General features: G+C 49.4%; 1 protein-coding gene across 1 annotated transcript in view; it reads right to left on the minus strand.

Annotated features, from left to right (window-relative positions):
• Positions 1-11,423: 11,423 nt before the first annotated feature.
• Positions 11,424-15,030, minus strand: part of TOMM40 (translocase of outer mitochondrial membrane 40) — a 306,671-nt gene continuing 303,064 nt past the window's right edge. Inside the window, exon 10 of the mRNA XM_085615475.1 lies at positions 11,424-13,898. Coding sequence (XP_085471601.1) covers positions 13,759-13,898 — 140 coding nt within the window. The 3' untranslated portion in view covers positions 11,424-13,758. The remainder of the gene's footprint in view (positions 13,899-15,030) is intronic.

The raw sequence follows: 15,030 nt of genomic DNA on the forward strand, positions 1-15,030 counted from the left end.
GTCTCACCCACCTGTCTGTAGTGATGTTGGTCCAGACAGGCAGGAACTGTTGTAGTCTTCCCCCGACCGGAGTGGAATGGTCTGGGGGAAGTGGAGGAAAGTCATTGGGTAAGGGTGGAGGCAGAGCAGGTGTTGTTGGTCTTGCCTCTGCCTTTGTTATTGTTGCCTCTGTAGCCTCCTCTCTGGTAACCTCTGGTAAACTTAGACTGGGTGGGAGCCTTGTAAGAAGTGGATGGGTTGTCTGAGGAGTAGCCTCTGGGGGTGCCCTTGTAAGATGAGCAACGAAAGGAACGTCTGGGAGCTTGCAACTTCAAGGCTCCTATTGATTTAGCTGTGTCCGTATCCTTCTTCTCAAGGGTGGAATCTACATTTGGGCCAAATAGGTGCTCCTGATCAAATGGCTGGTTGAGGATGGAGCTTTGAACTTCAGGTTTAAAACCCGAAATGCGTAGCCAGGCATGCCTACGCAAAAGGACACTTGTGTTTACTGCTCTGGAGGCGGTGTCTGCCACGTCAAGAGCGCAACGGATGGAGGTGTTGGTGATAAGCTTACCCTCCTGTATGAACTTGTTGGCCCTGTTTTTGAATTTATCTAGGAGGTGCTGCATTATGGACTCTAGTTCATCATAATTAGGGCTCCCGGTTTTCCGTATTTACGGATTTATACATATAAATACAGACTGAAATCGATATTTCCTTTGTCTGTATTTATATTTATAAACGGTAAAATACGAGTAAATGTTGCCGCGCTAGTCTCCCGCCTCCCGACTCCTGCAAGCAAAAACCCGATGCCTCTGGGTTTCAGCTGACAGGGCAGCATTGTGTAACGTGCTAATTCTTCCAGCAAAAGTCGAAGTGGCGATGCAGGGGCTCTAGAAGGGGTGAACAACCAACAAAGCCCCATTAACAAGCGAATGGTCTTTTAAAGACCTGTGAAGTGCTCGGGGGCGGCTGTGTATAAGCTGTTTCAGCCCGGGCTGCCACAAACGTGTGGGGGGGGGAGGTACGCACTTTGCTCCTCTGAAATGTTGGCATCCACTCTTGTGTTACTTTTCACAATGTATAATTTTGAGCCAATTTGTGCCTCTGTTTTCAGAGCCCGTACGCAGAGCATGGTGAATGAAGTCACACTGAGTGTGAACGATGCCTATCTGTTCAGTCGAATGCTTTAAGTAACCTGGAAACACTGGGCTACCAGACTTACCTCTTTCGAGCATTTTAAACATTACAGTAAATTCTTGGGATGTGTGCATGGGCGTAGGAAGTGTGGGGGACGCAGGGGATATATCCCCCCCAGATTTTGGAGTGGGGGGGACACGGGGGACAAGGGTGGGGGGGACGAGGGGACAAAGGAATTTCCCCTCATCCTTCTGTTATCGCAGGGCCATTAGCACGCGAAAGCGCTACCTAATGGCCCTGCACTTCACCTGCCTGGAGTCAGAGGCCACCCGCCCTCTGCCTTTTGTTCTGCTGCAGGAAGGCTCAGCCGTTCTGGGAAGGGCAGAGAACGGAGGAAAAATAAACGCTGTCTCTTTTCCTTCATGGCAAGGACAGTGTCCACTACTCCTGATCTGCCTCTGGCGGCTGCCCTCCTCTCTTTATTCCTCCATCTCTTTCTGTCTCTGTCTCGCTCCTGCTTACGTGCTGATTTCAAGAGGCAGCTCTTAAGGTACTCTCTCTTGCCTCTCCTTTTCTTTATTTGTTCCCCTGTGAAATTGATCCAAAAAAGGCTGAACACTTTGGCTGTAAATGTCCTCATTTTCTGACCGTTTTCTATTGAAAAGAAAAACCTCGGAATGGAGAGAAAAAATAGTTAAATACCTAAATAAAGCAATACAGAGTGGACAGCAGACAGGTCAGACTGTTATTTACACCCACACACATTAGCGCCACTTTACAGAGTTTGCCAGTGAAAGCGCTACTTTCTTTTTATCTTCTTTCTTTGAACAACAATGTTTTGCCAGGGTGGGTAAGTGCGCCATTCCTAAAGGGACTGCAATACCTGGTTGATGGGTAGAGTGGAAACGTTTAATATGATCGTTTTCAACTTTGTAATTATTTTAGCTTATAAAATGCGGCTCTGTGTTTGGGGATGTGGTCGTTTTTAAACCAAACTGCATACATTTTGAAAGGATATAAGCAATGGACATTGAAAGAGGTCCCTTCCTGGTCCTGTAGCCATGTCTTGAACTTTTCAGGCAAAATCACTTACTGATTTCTGAATAATGAGTTTAAAACCGTTAAGGTAACCATGTTTTTTTTCTGATTACAGTTCACATGCTTTGCTTATTCTTGCATTCCCTATGAGTGTTTGCTTTTTCCAGGGTGTTATTAATTTTTTTTCAGGCAGCATTTTACTGTTGTCTAGTGCATAATTTGAATTTAGTCGCAGCATAATTGAGTTGTGCTGAAGGCAGTGCGAGTTTCTCTCAGTGGGTCAATGTAAATAAATGTGGAAAAATACTAGCTATAGCGTCGCCTTTTACTTGTGGCAAAAATAAATATGGATAAATACAGAAAAAAAGCCCAAAAAATAAATATGGATAAATACAGACGGAAATGGCAAAAAAATAAATACCATAAAACCGGGAGCCCTAATCATAATGAACCCTATCATACCGGGCTAACAGCGCCTGAGTGTTGGCGATGCGCCATATGTTAGCCGCTTGTGAGGCTGTTCTTTTGCTAGAGGCACCCAAAAGTTTAGACTCCTTGTCAGGTGGTGGAGCGTCACCTGATGTCTGAGAATTGGCTCTTTTCCTAGCATTGGAAACTTCTAGGGAGTCTAAGGGTACTGGGCCTTTAATGTAAGCTGGGTCATCAGGGAAGCTTTATATTTTTTGTCGATCCTGGAGTTAATAACTCGAGCCCTAACAGGATCTTTAAAGACTTCAGGTGCATGCTTAATAACGTCTTTAAGCATAGGTAGTATTGAAGTGGATCTTTGAGTGGTGTCAAATGTATCCATTAGGAAGTCCTGCTCTATGGGGTCTGTATGCAAGGCAGCCCTGTGGTATTGGGCAGCTGATTAAAGCCCATGGTGTCCTCTGGAGGGGAAGGCCTGGAGGGGTAGAGATCATCCTGTGGAACATAAGGGACATCTGGCATGTTATAATCATCCCAGGGGCCTGGGGAAGAAGGTGGACTAGGATCCCCTAGTGGCATATCGTCCAGACCCTCCCCCATGTCATCCAAGGTGTCATCATCGTCTACTGGTGTAGGAGATGGTGTAGGGGAACGGTGTGGTGGGGGAGGTGGAGGTGGAGAAGGAGAAGGGAGTCTTAGAGGAGATGTAGCAATGTCCCTCTTTTTAGGAGGTGGAGCCGGTGCAGGCGCCTCTAGTGGTCTTTTCCTGGAACTAAGAGTCAATTGACCAATTTTAGGATCCCTTATGAGTGTCTTTTAAGCAGGGTCTGGTGTGAACAGCTCTTCTGCAGGAGGTTGGTCTTTCGGAGCCGAGCGTTTCAGTTCCGTAGGCTTCTTCGGCACCGACTCTGTAGTGGTTCTGTATTGTTTTGATTTGGAACCGCGCGTCTTTACTGTCTCTGTGGCCTGTGAAACTTGTTGTTTTTTCGGTTCTGAGGCATTCCTTGGCTCTGAATCCGAGCCCTTCCAGAGTGTTTTTTTGTTCGGCTCCAAATGTTTTTTCGGTGTCGACGAGTCGGTGGTTGTGGGTTTTGGTGCCGTGTGCTTGGATGTGGAGGCAGCTGTCGGCACGGAGGAGGAGGAGGGCGGTTTCTTTTTCGGTGCCGGTGATTGTGTTTCGGTACCGACGGCAGGCTGACTCGAGCCTGAGCTGCCTGAATGCTTAGTAGGCTTCTTTGCTGGGCCCGAGGGCGGGGCATGGGAAACAGGCTCGGTGTGCACCTGGACCGGAAGTTGAAGGTGTGAGTGAAGCCTTTTTCGAGGGTGCAGGGAGGGGGTCGGGGTCGACGTTCTTACTTACGACCCGCTGCGCTGGAGTGACCTCTTCGACGTCGGAGTCATCTACTTCTGAGGCGCTGAAGAGGCCTTCTTCGACCCGCTCTCGCTCCAGCACCTCGACGCCCTCTTGGAAGAGGTCGTCGGGGGGATTGTCGTCGACAAGCGAGCAATGGTTCTTCGCGCGCGTCGGTCCCAAATGATCTTCTTCGAGCAGAAAGAGGCACAAGCTGGACAGTCTCTGGCCTCGTGCTCTGGTGAAAGGCAGAGGTTGCACACCTCATGCAGATCGGTGTGGGGAAACTTCGACCCACATTGAGGACACTTCTTGAATGGCGTCCTTTCCATGAGCCAGAAGCCAAGGCCTAGGTAGCCCCGAAGGCCTTCGTCGACGATCGGAATGGAGGACTTCGATTTGGAGAGATGCGCAACGATTAGGGTTCGCAATCGAGACAATACCGTCGAAAGGGAGAAGGATTGCGTGTCGAAAGTGGAATTGGTAACGGTTCCGAACTGGAGCGCGACAAACACATCCGAGCACGATGGCGGAAAAAAACAATCTAAGGATGGAGCCGATACCCATGCGCACTATAGTCCAAAGGAGAAGTCACCTGTCCCGTGACTTCCAAAGACTTTTCCAGGACAAAAACAAGTGCAAACATCCGGGCCCAACACCAGATGACGATCTATGCTAAGTGTGAGATCTGCAGCTCATATGCCTCGAACACATATGTCTGAACTGGCTGAAAACCTTTCTGCAGTCAGTTTGCTGCTGGACAGTGAGGCTGCCTGCCAAAGCTACCCCATCTAATGATCCATCATCAGGATTCTGAGAGAGCAGGTCAGGGAGAGGGTCACTCTCCTCCTCCTGTCCCTCATCAGTAGCCATGAGCAAGCCCAAGTCTGCCCTGTCAACATATGGTTTTAGTCTGTTGACATGGAGTACCCTGTGGGGACTCCTGGGAGTTCCAAGGTCTACCAAGTAGGTAATCTCCCTTCTGTTCAACAATTGTATGGGGGCCACTCCACTTATCTTGGAGGGCTGCTGGGGCCACAGGCTCCAACACCCACACCTTCTGCCCTGGCTGGTAAACAGTCAGCACAGCCTTTTGGTCATGCCAGGCGTTTTGTTATTCCTGGCTAGCCTCAAGGTTTTTGGTTGCATTTTTCATATACTCTGCCATCCTGAAGCGGAGACCAAGTACATAGTCCACTATGTCCTGTTTAGGGGGTTTGAGAGGTAACTCCCATTCCTCCTTCACCAGACACAAAGGACCCCTAACAGAATGGCCAAACAAAAGTTCAAAAGGGATGTAACCAACCCTTTTTTGAGGCACCTCCCTGTAGGCAAATAAAAGGCAAGGCAAAAGGATGTCCCATCTGCGCCTAAGCTTTTCTGGGAGATCTTTGATCATGCCCTTTAAGGTTTTGTTGAACCTTTCAACTAAACCATTGCATTGTGGGTGATAGTGCGTGGTGAATTTGTAATTCACTCCACACTCCTTCATACTGCAGTCAAGTAACTAGACATTAAGTTTGCACCCCTGTCTGATACTACCTCCTTAGGAAAAAACACTCTTGAGAACACACCCAAGAGGGCCCTTGCCACCACAGGTGCTGTGGTGGCCCTAAGTGGCATTGCTTCTGGGTACCTAGTGGCATGGTCCACCACCACCAGGATAAATCTGTGTCCAGATGCTGTCTGAGGATCCATGGGACCAACTATGTCAATCATCACCCTCTCAAAGTGAACCCCCACCACAGGTAGGTGTCTTCAGACATGTGGGGCCAATGAAAGTGAGGAACAATTCTGTCACAAGTCTTGTTTTGGCACAGGTGTCCTGCAAGGGCAATATCATGGGCTAGTGTCAATAGGAAGCCCCTAAACTTCAGAGGTATAACCAACCTCCTGGATGCACCAGGCTTGGGGTCTCTATTCTCTGAGTAAAGGAGTCCATCATCCCAATATATCTTATGGGTGCCACTAGCATTCCCAGCAGCCTCATCAGCAGCTTGCTTTCTGAGGGGTTCAAGAGAGGGGCAGGTTTTCTGCCCCTGGCTCAGATCATACCTGGAAGGGCCCCCTGTCCCCAAGAACTCAACAGGATCAGGCTCAAGCTCCTCTGGGACAGTTCATTCTTCAGGACTAAGATCATCTCCCTCAGGAGGCTGATCTGTATTTGGAGTCGGGGGGGGGATGGGGGGGGCACTGCCTTAACCCTACTGCTCCTCCTCTTGGGAGGCACCTGGTCCATTCTTCCAGGATCCGGGGCCTGTTCAGTGTTCGGCATTTTGGCCGGTCACCTGGTAATAGCAAATACATGTGCAGGGGTCCCTAGCATTTTTGCATGTTTCCTGAGCTCCGCTTCAGCCCAAGCAGAAGTTTCTAGATCATTGCCAAGCAAGCATTCCACAGGGAGGTCTGCACTTACCATAACTTTCTTGAGGCCAGTTACCCCTCCCCAGGAGAAGTTAACAACTGCCAGAGAATGGTCTGCCCTGACATTGCTAGCATTGGTCACTTGGTACATTTCACCAAGTATAATCTAGCCAGGATCCACAAGATCTTTTGTCACCAAGGTGACACTTGCTTCCGTGTCCCTGAATGCCAAAGCCTCTTTTCCATTAATCAAAGGCTGCTGTCTGTATATGCCCAAGTTACTGGGACTCACAAAGGAGGACATATCCACGCCTCCATCACAGATCAGGACAGCCTGAGTTGGAACTCTGAGTCCATCTCAGAACCCAGGGTTAACCCTACTACACCCTTAATTTGAGTACCACCAATCGTAGCTGCACTAGGGGGAACAGTTGCCTTAGGGGCAATGGTGGATAGAGTAGAGTCTTTGGACTTTGTACAGTCACTAGTCCAATGCGTTTTCTGCCTACAGATTTTACACCATGTTTTCTTTTGCCCTTTACCTTTTTTAGATTGGGATTCCCCCCCAGATAAAGATTTTTGGGGACCTTCTGGTCTTAACCCCTTTCCCCAACCTTGTCAGAGTTCTTTGAATCTTGCTTCTTCTGGTCACCACCTTGGTTCTGAACCTTCTGCCTCACCCTGGTTCTGACCAATTTGTCTGCCTTCTTTCCCAATTCTTGGGGAGGTCAGATCAGAGTCCACCAGGTACTGATGCAACAGCTGATTTTGACAATTATTATGGATCTGCTCCCTCATAATTAAGTTGTACAATCCTTTGAAATCACACACCTTACTGCCAGGTAACTAGCTCTCCAGAGCCTCAGTAGCACAATCTACAAAGTCCACCCAGTCTTGATTCTGTGCCTTTTGGGCATCTCTGAACTTGAACCTATATTGTTCAGTGCTTAGGCACAACAATTCAATCAGTGCACTCTTCAAGCTTTGGTAATCATCAGCATCCTATTCTCTTACAGTGAGGAGCTGATCTCTACCTTTGTCTTCAAAGGAGAGCCACAAGATTGTTGTCCACTGCTCCTGGGGGACCCTCTGAACTTAACAGGCCCTTTCCAGTGCAGTAATCCAGTACTAGTCTCTTTATGAGGCTAGAGGTAAAGGCACATATGTTACACTTCAAATATCACAGTAAATTAGCACAATATACGATAGGCTCTAGGTGCGAACCAAACCATAGATTAAGAAAGTGGTATAAGAACCACAACTGGACTAGACACAAGGCTAGAGCATGTACAATTGCTGGGACCCCAAGGAACCACCCAAGGTAGTGACACAGGGGACCCACGGGGGACGTGTGCACTGTGAGAATACAGCCGCGAGCTCCCGTTAGCTTCTATGGGGAAAGTCGCGGTTAGAGATTTAAAGTTTAAGGACACTTAGGAGTGGACTAGGAACAAACCCTCACGGGAGCACCGGAGTACTCGTGTTACCTCACCCAGGGAAGCCGGGTGCATAGGTGTCAAATGGTGTCGGGTCGCATCGTCATTTTAAATGGCAGCTTGCTGAAAAGTGCTGCTGCCGGGAAGTGTCCGAAGAGATCTAAGCCTGGATCGAAGATGTGAAGAACCTGAAAGCAGAGGGGACATAGTCTGGGTCACTTGCCAGCGACCAGGGGCATGATAGTCGAATGCCCACCGATGTCGGGTGCTTCAGGTGAGAAGAGGGAAAACTTGACTCTTCAGCCACAAGGACCAGGAGGCGTCGAGGACGACCAGGAGCTGGATTCGAGCTGTCCCACAAAGGATGTCTAGTGCTGCAGCGTCGGTGCCCGGAGTGGATACAACAAGCCTTGGCAACAGCAACCCACGCATGAAGAAGAAAGATGCTTCGGTGTGGACCAGCAAGGTCCTGGGATCTCCCCAAGCGATGGATCGTCAAGGCACGTTTGGAGCAGCCAGCGAAGCCCAATTGAAGTAGGAGTTGCCTTCACAGGAACCCACCAGTCGACGGACCAGGGATCGCGAAGGAGCCTCGAGCGAAAACACAAAGAGCGGGCTCACAGAACACTCGTGGAGTGTAGGCCAGCAATCTTCGGTGTAAAAGGTGCTCAGGGCCTGGGCTACAAGAAACCCAATGCACAGCCTCAAAGGACGTCGAGAAGCTGATGCACTTGCAAATGTGCACGGTGTCCAGGGCCTCCAGTTCCACGGTACCCACGAGGGCTACAGGTCTCAGCTTTGCTGGGGACTCGGGTCAGCCTCTGGGAAATCTGGAAACCCACCTCCTGTGTTGCAATTACTTCGGAGTCCGGCGGTAGCTTCGGAGATGCAAACCGGTAGATGCGTCTCTGGTGCCTGCCAAGCAGGGGAGTAACTCCTTTACTCCAAGGGAGATTCTTCAGTCATCTAGATCGTCGAAGTTCTGGGATTTCTGTAGCAGAGTTTCGTCCAGGTGTAATCTAAAGTCCAGTAGTCAGGGGTTCCTTCTTTATACCCATGGAAGGGGTTGGACGAACTCTGGTGACCCACCTATGGGAGGGTTTGGAAAGAGGGGTGGCTACACCCATTTTCTTTGTCCAGTTTCGCACCAGAGCAGGGGCTGGTAGCCCCTGCAACCGGTTTGAACTTGACTATGCATAGGGACACCAAATGTGTCCCCAGTGAAGGACTTCAAAGCACTCTTGGAGTGCTCCCACCCAGCCCCAATCCACTAAGGCCTGTCTTGGAGGTGGTAACACCTCCCTGTGACAAGAAACCTATTGTCCAGGCCTCCCCTGCTGGAGTTTCGGTCAGCAGCAGGAGGCCAGACCTGTGTCTGTGGCTGGCAACATCAATTTTGTGATGTCAGGGCTCTGTTAGCTGGTACCGGGTACACCGGTGCCGTCATGTCTCTCCCTGTAGAAGGGTGGGATCATACCCCCACACCAGTTACTGGAGTGGGGGTAGGATTCCAAGGTGTTTGACACCAAACACAACATGTTTCCGTGCAGCCATCCCAAAGTTAGCATTTACCGTTTAGTTATAATGCACTTAGGAGTATATGGTCAGGCTGCATCACAGACAACCCTGGAGAAGAGATTCCGAAGGCTGCAGAGTGGCTCTGCTCATGCACGGGCACCCTCTCACACAAAACCAAGCACCCTGCCTTCAGGATTGACCAGGCGTGCCATAGGGGCGACTGATAGGTTTATATGTACAGTGATAGGGTGAGATATAGTGAACCTATATCTCAGTAAGGGGTGCATGCAACACCTTACTCAGGCTGCAGTAGCAGACCTGTGGTGTCATTTTGTAGGGCTTCCCAGGGGTGGCATAATACATGCTGCAGCCCCTGGTAGGCCTCTGGGGTACCTATGCCCTGGGTACATATTACATCATATACTAGGGACTTATAAGGGCACTCCAAAATCCAATCTGTGGTGTAACTATGGTACTAGGAATCCATATCGAGAGGAAGCAGCTAGGCTGGGGTCCTGAATAGCAGGGCCCCAGCCAGACTAAAATTGAAAACAGTGTTACATCAGCAAAAGTGGGTGTAACCATAAGAAGCAGATCTTATTCTAATACACTACCCAACTCTGTGCCGGCAGGTTTGGAGAGAAGTGCTCCAAGATCTGTAGGAGCTGCAAGAGAGTGCCCCAGTGGTCAGATCCTGAGGCCAGCAATGTAGCAGAACGGCAGGAGAGTATCCACCTTTACATTACCCTGACCCAAGTGCTGGAACTTTGGCTACAAAATGCATTGATGGAGATCGGGAAAGCTACGGTGGCTAAGAGGCTCACAGCCTTGGTGGGCTTCCCCATCAACCTGAAGGTGGAACACAATGGTAAGCGGATGCCAGATGAAGCGGAGGTAGTGCTACTGCTGTAAGGTATGAGGGAGGTGGGCTGATGTTGGACTGGTGTCAGACAGGGGGTGGAAGGTCATCAGGAGAAAGGGGACAAAGAGACCATGTGATAGCTAGCTCTATCTATGGCGATAACCTTCTGTATAGGCATTCTCGCTGTTCTCCTGCTCTGTCGCCAGTCTTAAGGGAGCAGCTGTGATTTCCTGTGCAACTATGAAACACAGGATTGCTTATATGTCATCATTGACTGACCAGGCTATTTGTTCCTTCCTTTAAAAAAAGAAAAGTGTCACCTGGTAAATGGCAACTATTCTGAGGTTATGAATCTATTGAGGACTCCTTGCTGGAGACATTAGCAGCTACTTAAGCAACGGCTGAAAGAGTCAGGATGTTCCATCTGAAGGTCCCCAGAGAAGGACCGGGCAATGATCACCCCCTTCAGTCTCCAAAGCAGCCCTACACTAGACATGCCTGAAGGTTCAGCCTAAAACAGCTACAGCATTACCTAAAAAGCCCCAGCTGTGGACCCTTCTGCAGCTCACCCATGGGCAGCGATACGTCCCCTCCTGTGAAGACAATGACATACCCAGCAGCATACACACATAGGTAAAGTGTCCTCTAATGGAGCTTCCTGTAGCTCACACAATCTAAAGCCCCAGACAAAGATGTCAAGCAGCTCATACACGGTTACCCAGAGCTCCCTCTTATGGGCCCCTGGTCAGCATGCTCCAAGCCCTTGAGCAGCATGTGCCATACAGCTCACACAGTTACACGGCTCACGTGGTTAACTAAAGAGCCCTGTAGAGGAGCTCTAGGTCAGCGTGCTTCAAGCCCTTGAGACGCATGTGCCAAACAGCTCACACAGTTACACGGCACACGTGGTTAACTAAAGAGCCCTGTAGAGGAGCTTCAGGTCAGCGTGCTTCAAGCCCTAGAGCAGAATGGGCCATAGAGCCCACAAAGTTACACGGCTCAAGTGTAGAGGAGCCACAGGTCATCATGCTTCCACCCCTAGATTACAGCATGTTACACAGCTCACACAAAGTTAACCAGAGCACCCTTTGGAGACCTGAGGCAGCATGCTTGCTAGACCAATACATGCAGCTCACACAGGGTAAGCCAGACTTCCCAGGCCTTATACCTTCTTGAAACCTCCAACAGGATTGCTGTTACTTTCCTCCTCTAAAAAGCTCCCACCATGGGAGCCTTTTGCACAACTTTGGAGCAGGACATGCAGTGGATGTTACAAGGGGGAAACAAACAATGGTGGCAAAACAACTGTAAGGTATTTATATTTATTGAAGCCAGTTGGCTTCCAAACATCCATGTAGTTTGTTTTCTGTAAAAGAGCTACCTTTCCATAACTTATAAACATGATTTACATTTGAGGCCTCCGAACGGAGGCCGCAGGCAGAGCACCAATAGCATCTGCGGGTCACAAGGACCAGGTGCACTCGGAGAAAGTGCCCTCCTGGTCAGATGCCACCGGGGCAGAGGTCCGCATACTGGGGGAAGGGGTCGCACTGCAGATGCAACACTGATCAGAAGGTGTTGCATTCCCAAGTGAAGGTTTCACTTCTGGCTCACATGCATTCGGACACCATCAGCACAACCCTGAAAGTCCCTCATCAAGACTGGACCCACCTACTCACAGGAGCTCAGCAGAAGTAAAATGAAATCTCTTAAAATGCATCTGGGAAGCTTCACCTTTAATCCGTCACAGTACGTGCATAACCTGGTCCACGCTCATAGGTCCCAATGTCATCCTCCCGGACACGTAAGAGCCCAATGAAAGCAGAACCTGAAGAAACCTCAACGAGTAGGAACACATGCTCTAAGACTGACAAACAAAGGTGATCCTCCCCCACGCTCAGAAAGAGGCCAGAGAGGACCTTAACTATTGCAGGAGATGAAAAGGCACAGCTTCGTCATATCCCTCCGTGGGGCCATGGGGAGGGGATCTTACTCCCTGCTTCGTCATACAGAGGTAGGAGGGTTGCGATCCATCCGTGGGGGCTCTAGGGAGGGGATATTACATCCAGGTTCATCATACGGAGATAAGTGGGGAGTGATCCCTCTGTGGGGGCTCTAGGGATGGGGTCTTATGCCCAGCTTCCTCATACAGAGGTAGAAGGGGAGCGATCCCTCCGGAGGTACTCTAGGGAAGGGATCATAGGCCCAGTCTTAGTGGTGCTGGACAAGTAGGGAACCCTAGGAAATTGTACAGACGCTCCAAGAGCTTGCAGTGGGCCACACACAGATCGAAAATGAAGATTTGCACGGCACACAATGGAATCTCCACTTCAGAAGCATGAGGGCCAGGCATGACCTGCAAGGAGTGTTTCCATTCTGTGGCTACTTCCGTACGAAGAGACAGATAATTTTCAATTTGGTCTCTGGGGCAGTGCGAGGTCGGCGTATACAAGAGGAACAAGTCAGTTCCTTGCATCTCCCACATTATTAGGTCTTCGTTTGCTGGCGACTATGGGAAGAAACAAGACTTGTTGTGGTGGAAACCAAACGATGAGCCTTTCAGACAGCATGGATGAAGCCTGGAACAACTATCTTTCTGCTCAAGAAGGAGGTGGAGGTCAAGGATACGCACAGTGAGGGGTTAGGGTCTCCTTCTTTCAGCTCACTCTTAATGCTTAACCCTACAAGGTACGACCCAGAATCCGCCTCCAAAAAATGTGAGGTATTCCTCTTGGAGCTCACATTGTCACAGATACAGGGCTAAAAGAAGACCGCAGTATAAAACCAGAGCATGCAAGAGCATTCCTAAATCCACAGCGCTCTTTGCTGTTCAATGCAGAGAACACACAATCCCAGAAATGGCACAAGAGAGATACATGGGACTCGAATCTGGTCCTCTAGCCACAAGACGTCGGTCACCGGGGGAGATCTGTCCAGGGATTGAGGCTCTTTGGAGACAAGAAATGTGGGTTTTAGTGAGCACAATGGGGGGGAGGAGGAGCAGAACCCTGGTCAGGCATAGTGAAGATGGCAGAATCTTCCAAAGATTCCAGTGAGACAATATCCAGACAAAGAAAAGACTTTACGAATACAACCCCTGCCCTGACTCCTCCTCTCAAGACCTGGTGGTGCCGGCTAACCAACGAGGCCATGTGTTAAAGTACAGCAAACTGGCTGCGGAACCAGGTAAAGCAACCGTTGCCAATCCCCACCCTCCCAAGCAGCAGCAGCCTTGAAGGACCTTGAGTGAATGAAAGGCAGGCAGCCTGAGGACCCTCCGGGGGAGCAGACAACGCTATCACTGGGCAAGAGATGAAGAAAAGCTGCCCTGGAAGAGGTAGAGGAAAGCAAGGACGGTGTGGCTGGGATATTTACGAATGCTGTCCCCCGAGCTTAGACCTCAGCTGCATCTCGGTTCAGATTGCACGGAGCCAGCTGTAGCAATGCTTGAATCCCTGCAAAAACCAAGTGCGTCTTCTGGACAGCGTTGAGCTTCACCGTAACACAGTCTGGTTCACGTCATCCACTGTTCTGCACAACAGGCTTGGATCAGTGTGCACAGGTCATAAAAAAATAAAGATTAAAAAAACAAAAAAGTACGATTTTCAAGGGATGGCGTGGAGTCTAGCAGCAGTTCATATTTAACCGATCGTTAGACCAAAGCCACACTGAAATTTGTTCTTTTTGTGGTTCAAGAAGGCGCCCATGGCTAATGTTAAAGGCAGAGGTGGCAGCTTCTTCTCCAGGGAGGCGCCAACAACCCAGTTACTGTCTACAGAACCTGTGGGGAAAAGACAGAAATGCATGAGGGCTGCAATAAAGTGACACAGAACAGATCAATACAAAAGAACTGGAGAGGGCGGGATACGAGAGAGACTGCAGAGGAGAAGAGAGAGAGAGAGAGAGAGACAAAGAGAGAACACCACAAGGGCTGCAATAAAGTTACACAGAACAGATCAATACAAAAGAACTGGAGAGGGCGGGATATGAGAGAGACTGCGGAGAAGAGAGAGAGAGAGAGAGAGAGAGAGAAAGAGATAACACCACAAGGGCTGCAATAAAGTGACACAGAACAGATCAATACAAAAGAACTGGAGAGGGCGGGATATGAGAGAGACTGCAGAGCAGAAGAGAGATAGAGAGAACACCACAAGGGCTGCAATAAAGTGACACAGAACAGATCAATACAAAAGAACTGGAGAGGGCGGGATATGAGAGAGACTGCAGAGGAGAAGAGAGATAGAGAGAGAGAGAAAGAGAGAACACCACAAGGGCTGCAATAAAGTGACACAGAACAGATCAATACAAAAGAACTGGAGAGGCCGGATATATGAGAGACTGCGGAAGAGAAGAGAGACTCGGAGGAAGAGATTACACCACTAGGACTGCAATAAGCCGACATAGGAAGAATTAGCACAAAATAAAATGACATGCAGGGAATACACGAGAGAGTGTGTGTAGGAAACCGGGGTCACCAGTCCCTATGGCGGTAACGTGACACGAGCGGCTGGGCACCCAAAGGTCTGTGTGTAAAGCAACCATACAACACGCACCTCTCATGGAACGGGGAACACACACAATAAGGGACGCCACACTGTATAAATTATGCAAATACTCAAGTTTATCCAAGCAGGTCGCGCTAGATGCAGTTCATGAGATAGTGCAATTCATAAGCTTATAATACAATTCATTGAGATGTACATGCCAGTCATGAGATATAAATGCAGTTCATACTATAAATGCAATTCATGAAATATATCGGCACTGCATGAGATATAAATGCAATTCAATGAGATGTACATGCAAGCTTCACTTTCCCCAGCACGTTATTCACTCGTAGGTTCGCTGAAGGCCCTAGGCCACCCTCGTGCGTCTGACTCCCCTTAGTAGGGTGTGGGGAACGCAACGCCACT

This window comes from Triturus cristatus, chromosome 7, assembly GCF_964204655.1.
Source record: "Triturus cristatus chromosome 7, aTriCri1.1, whole genome shotgun sequence".
In the NCBI taxonomy this organism is placed as follows: domain Eukaryota; kingdom Metazoa; phylum Chordata; class Amphibia; order Caudata; family Salamandridae; genus Triturus; species Triturus cristatus.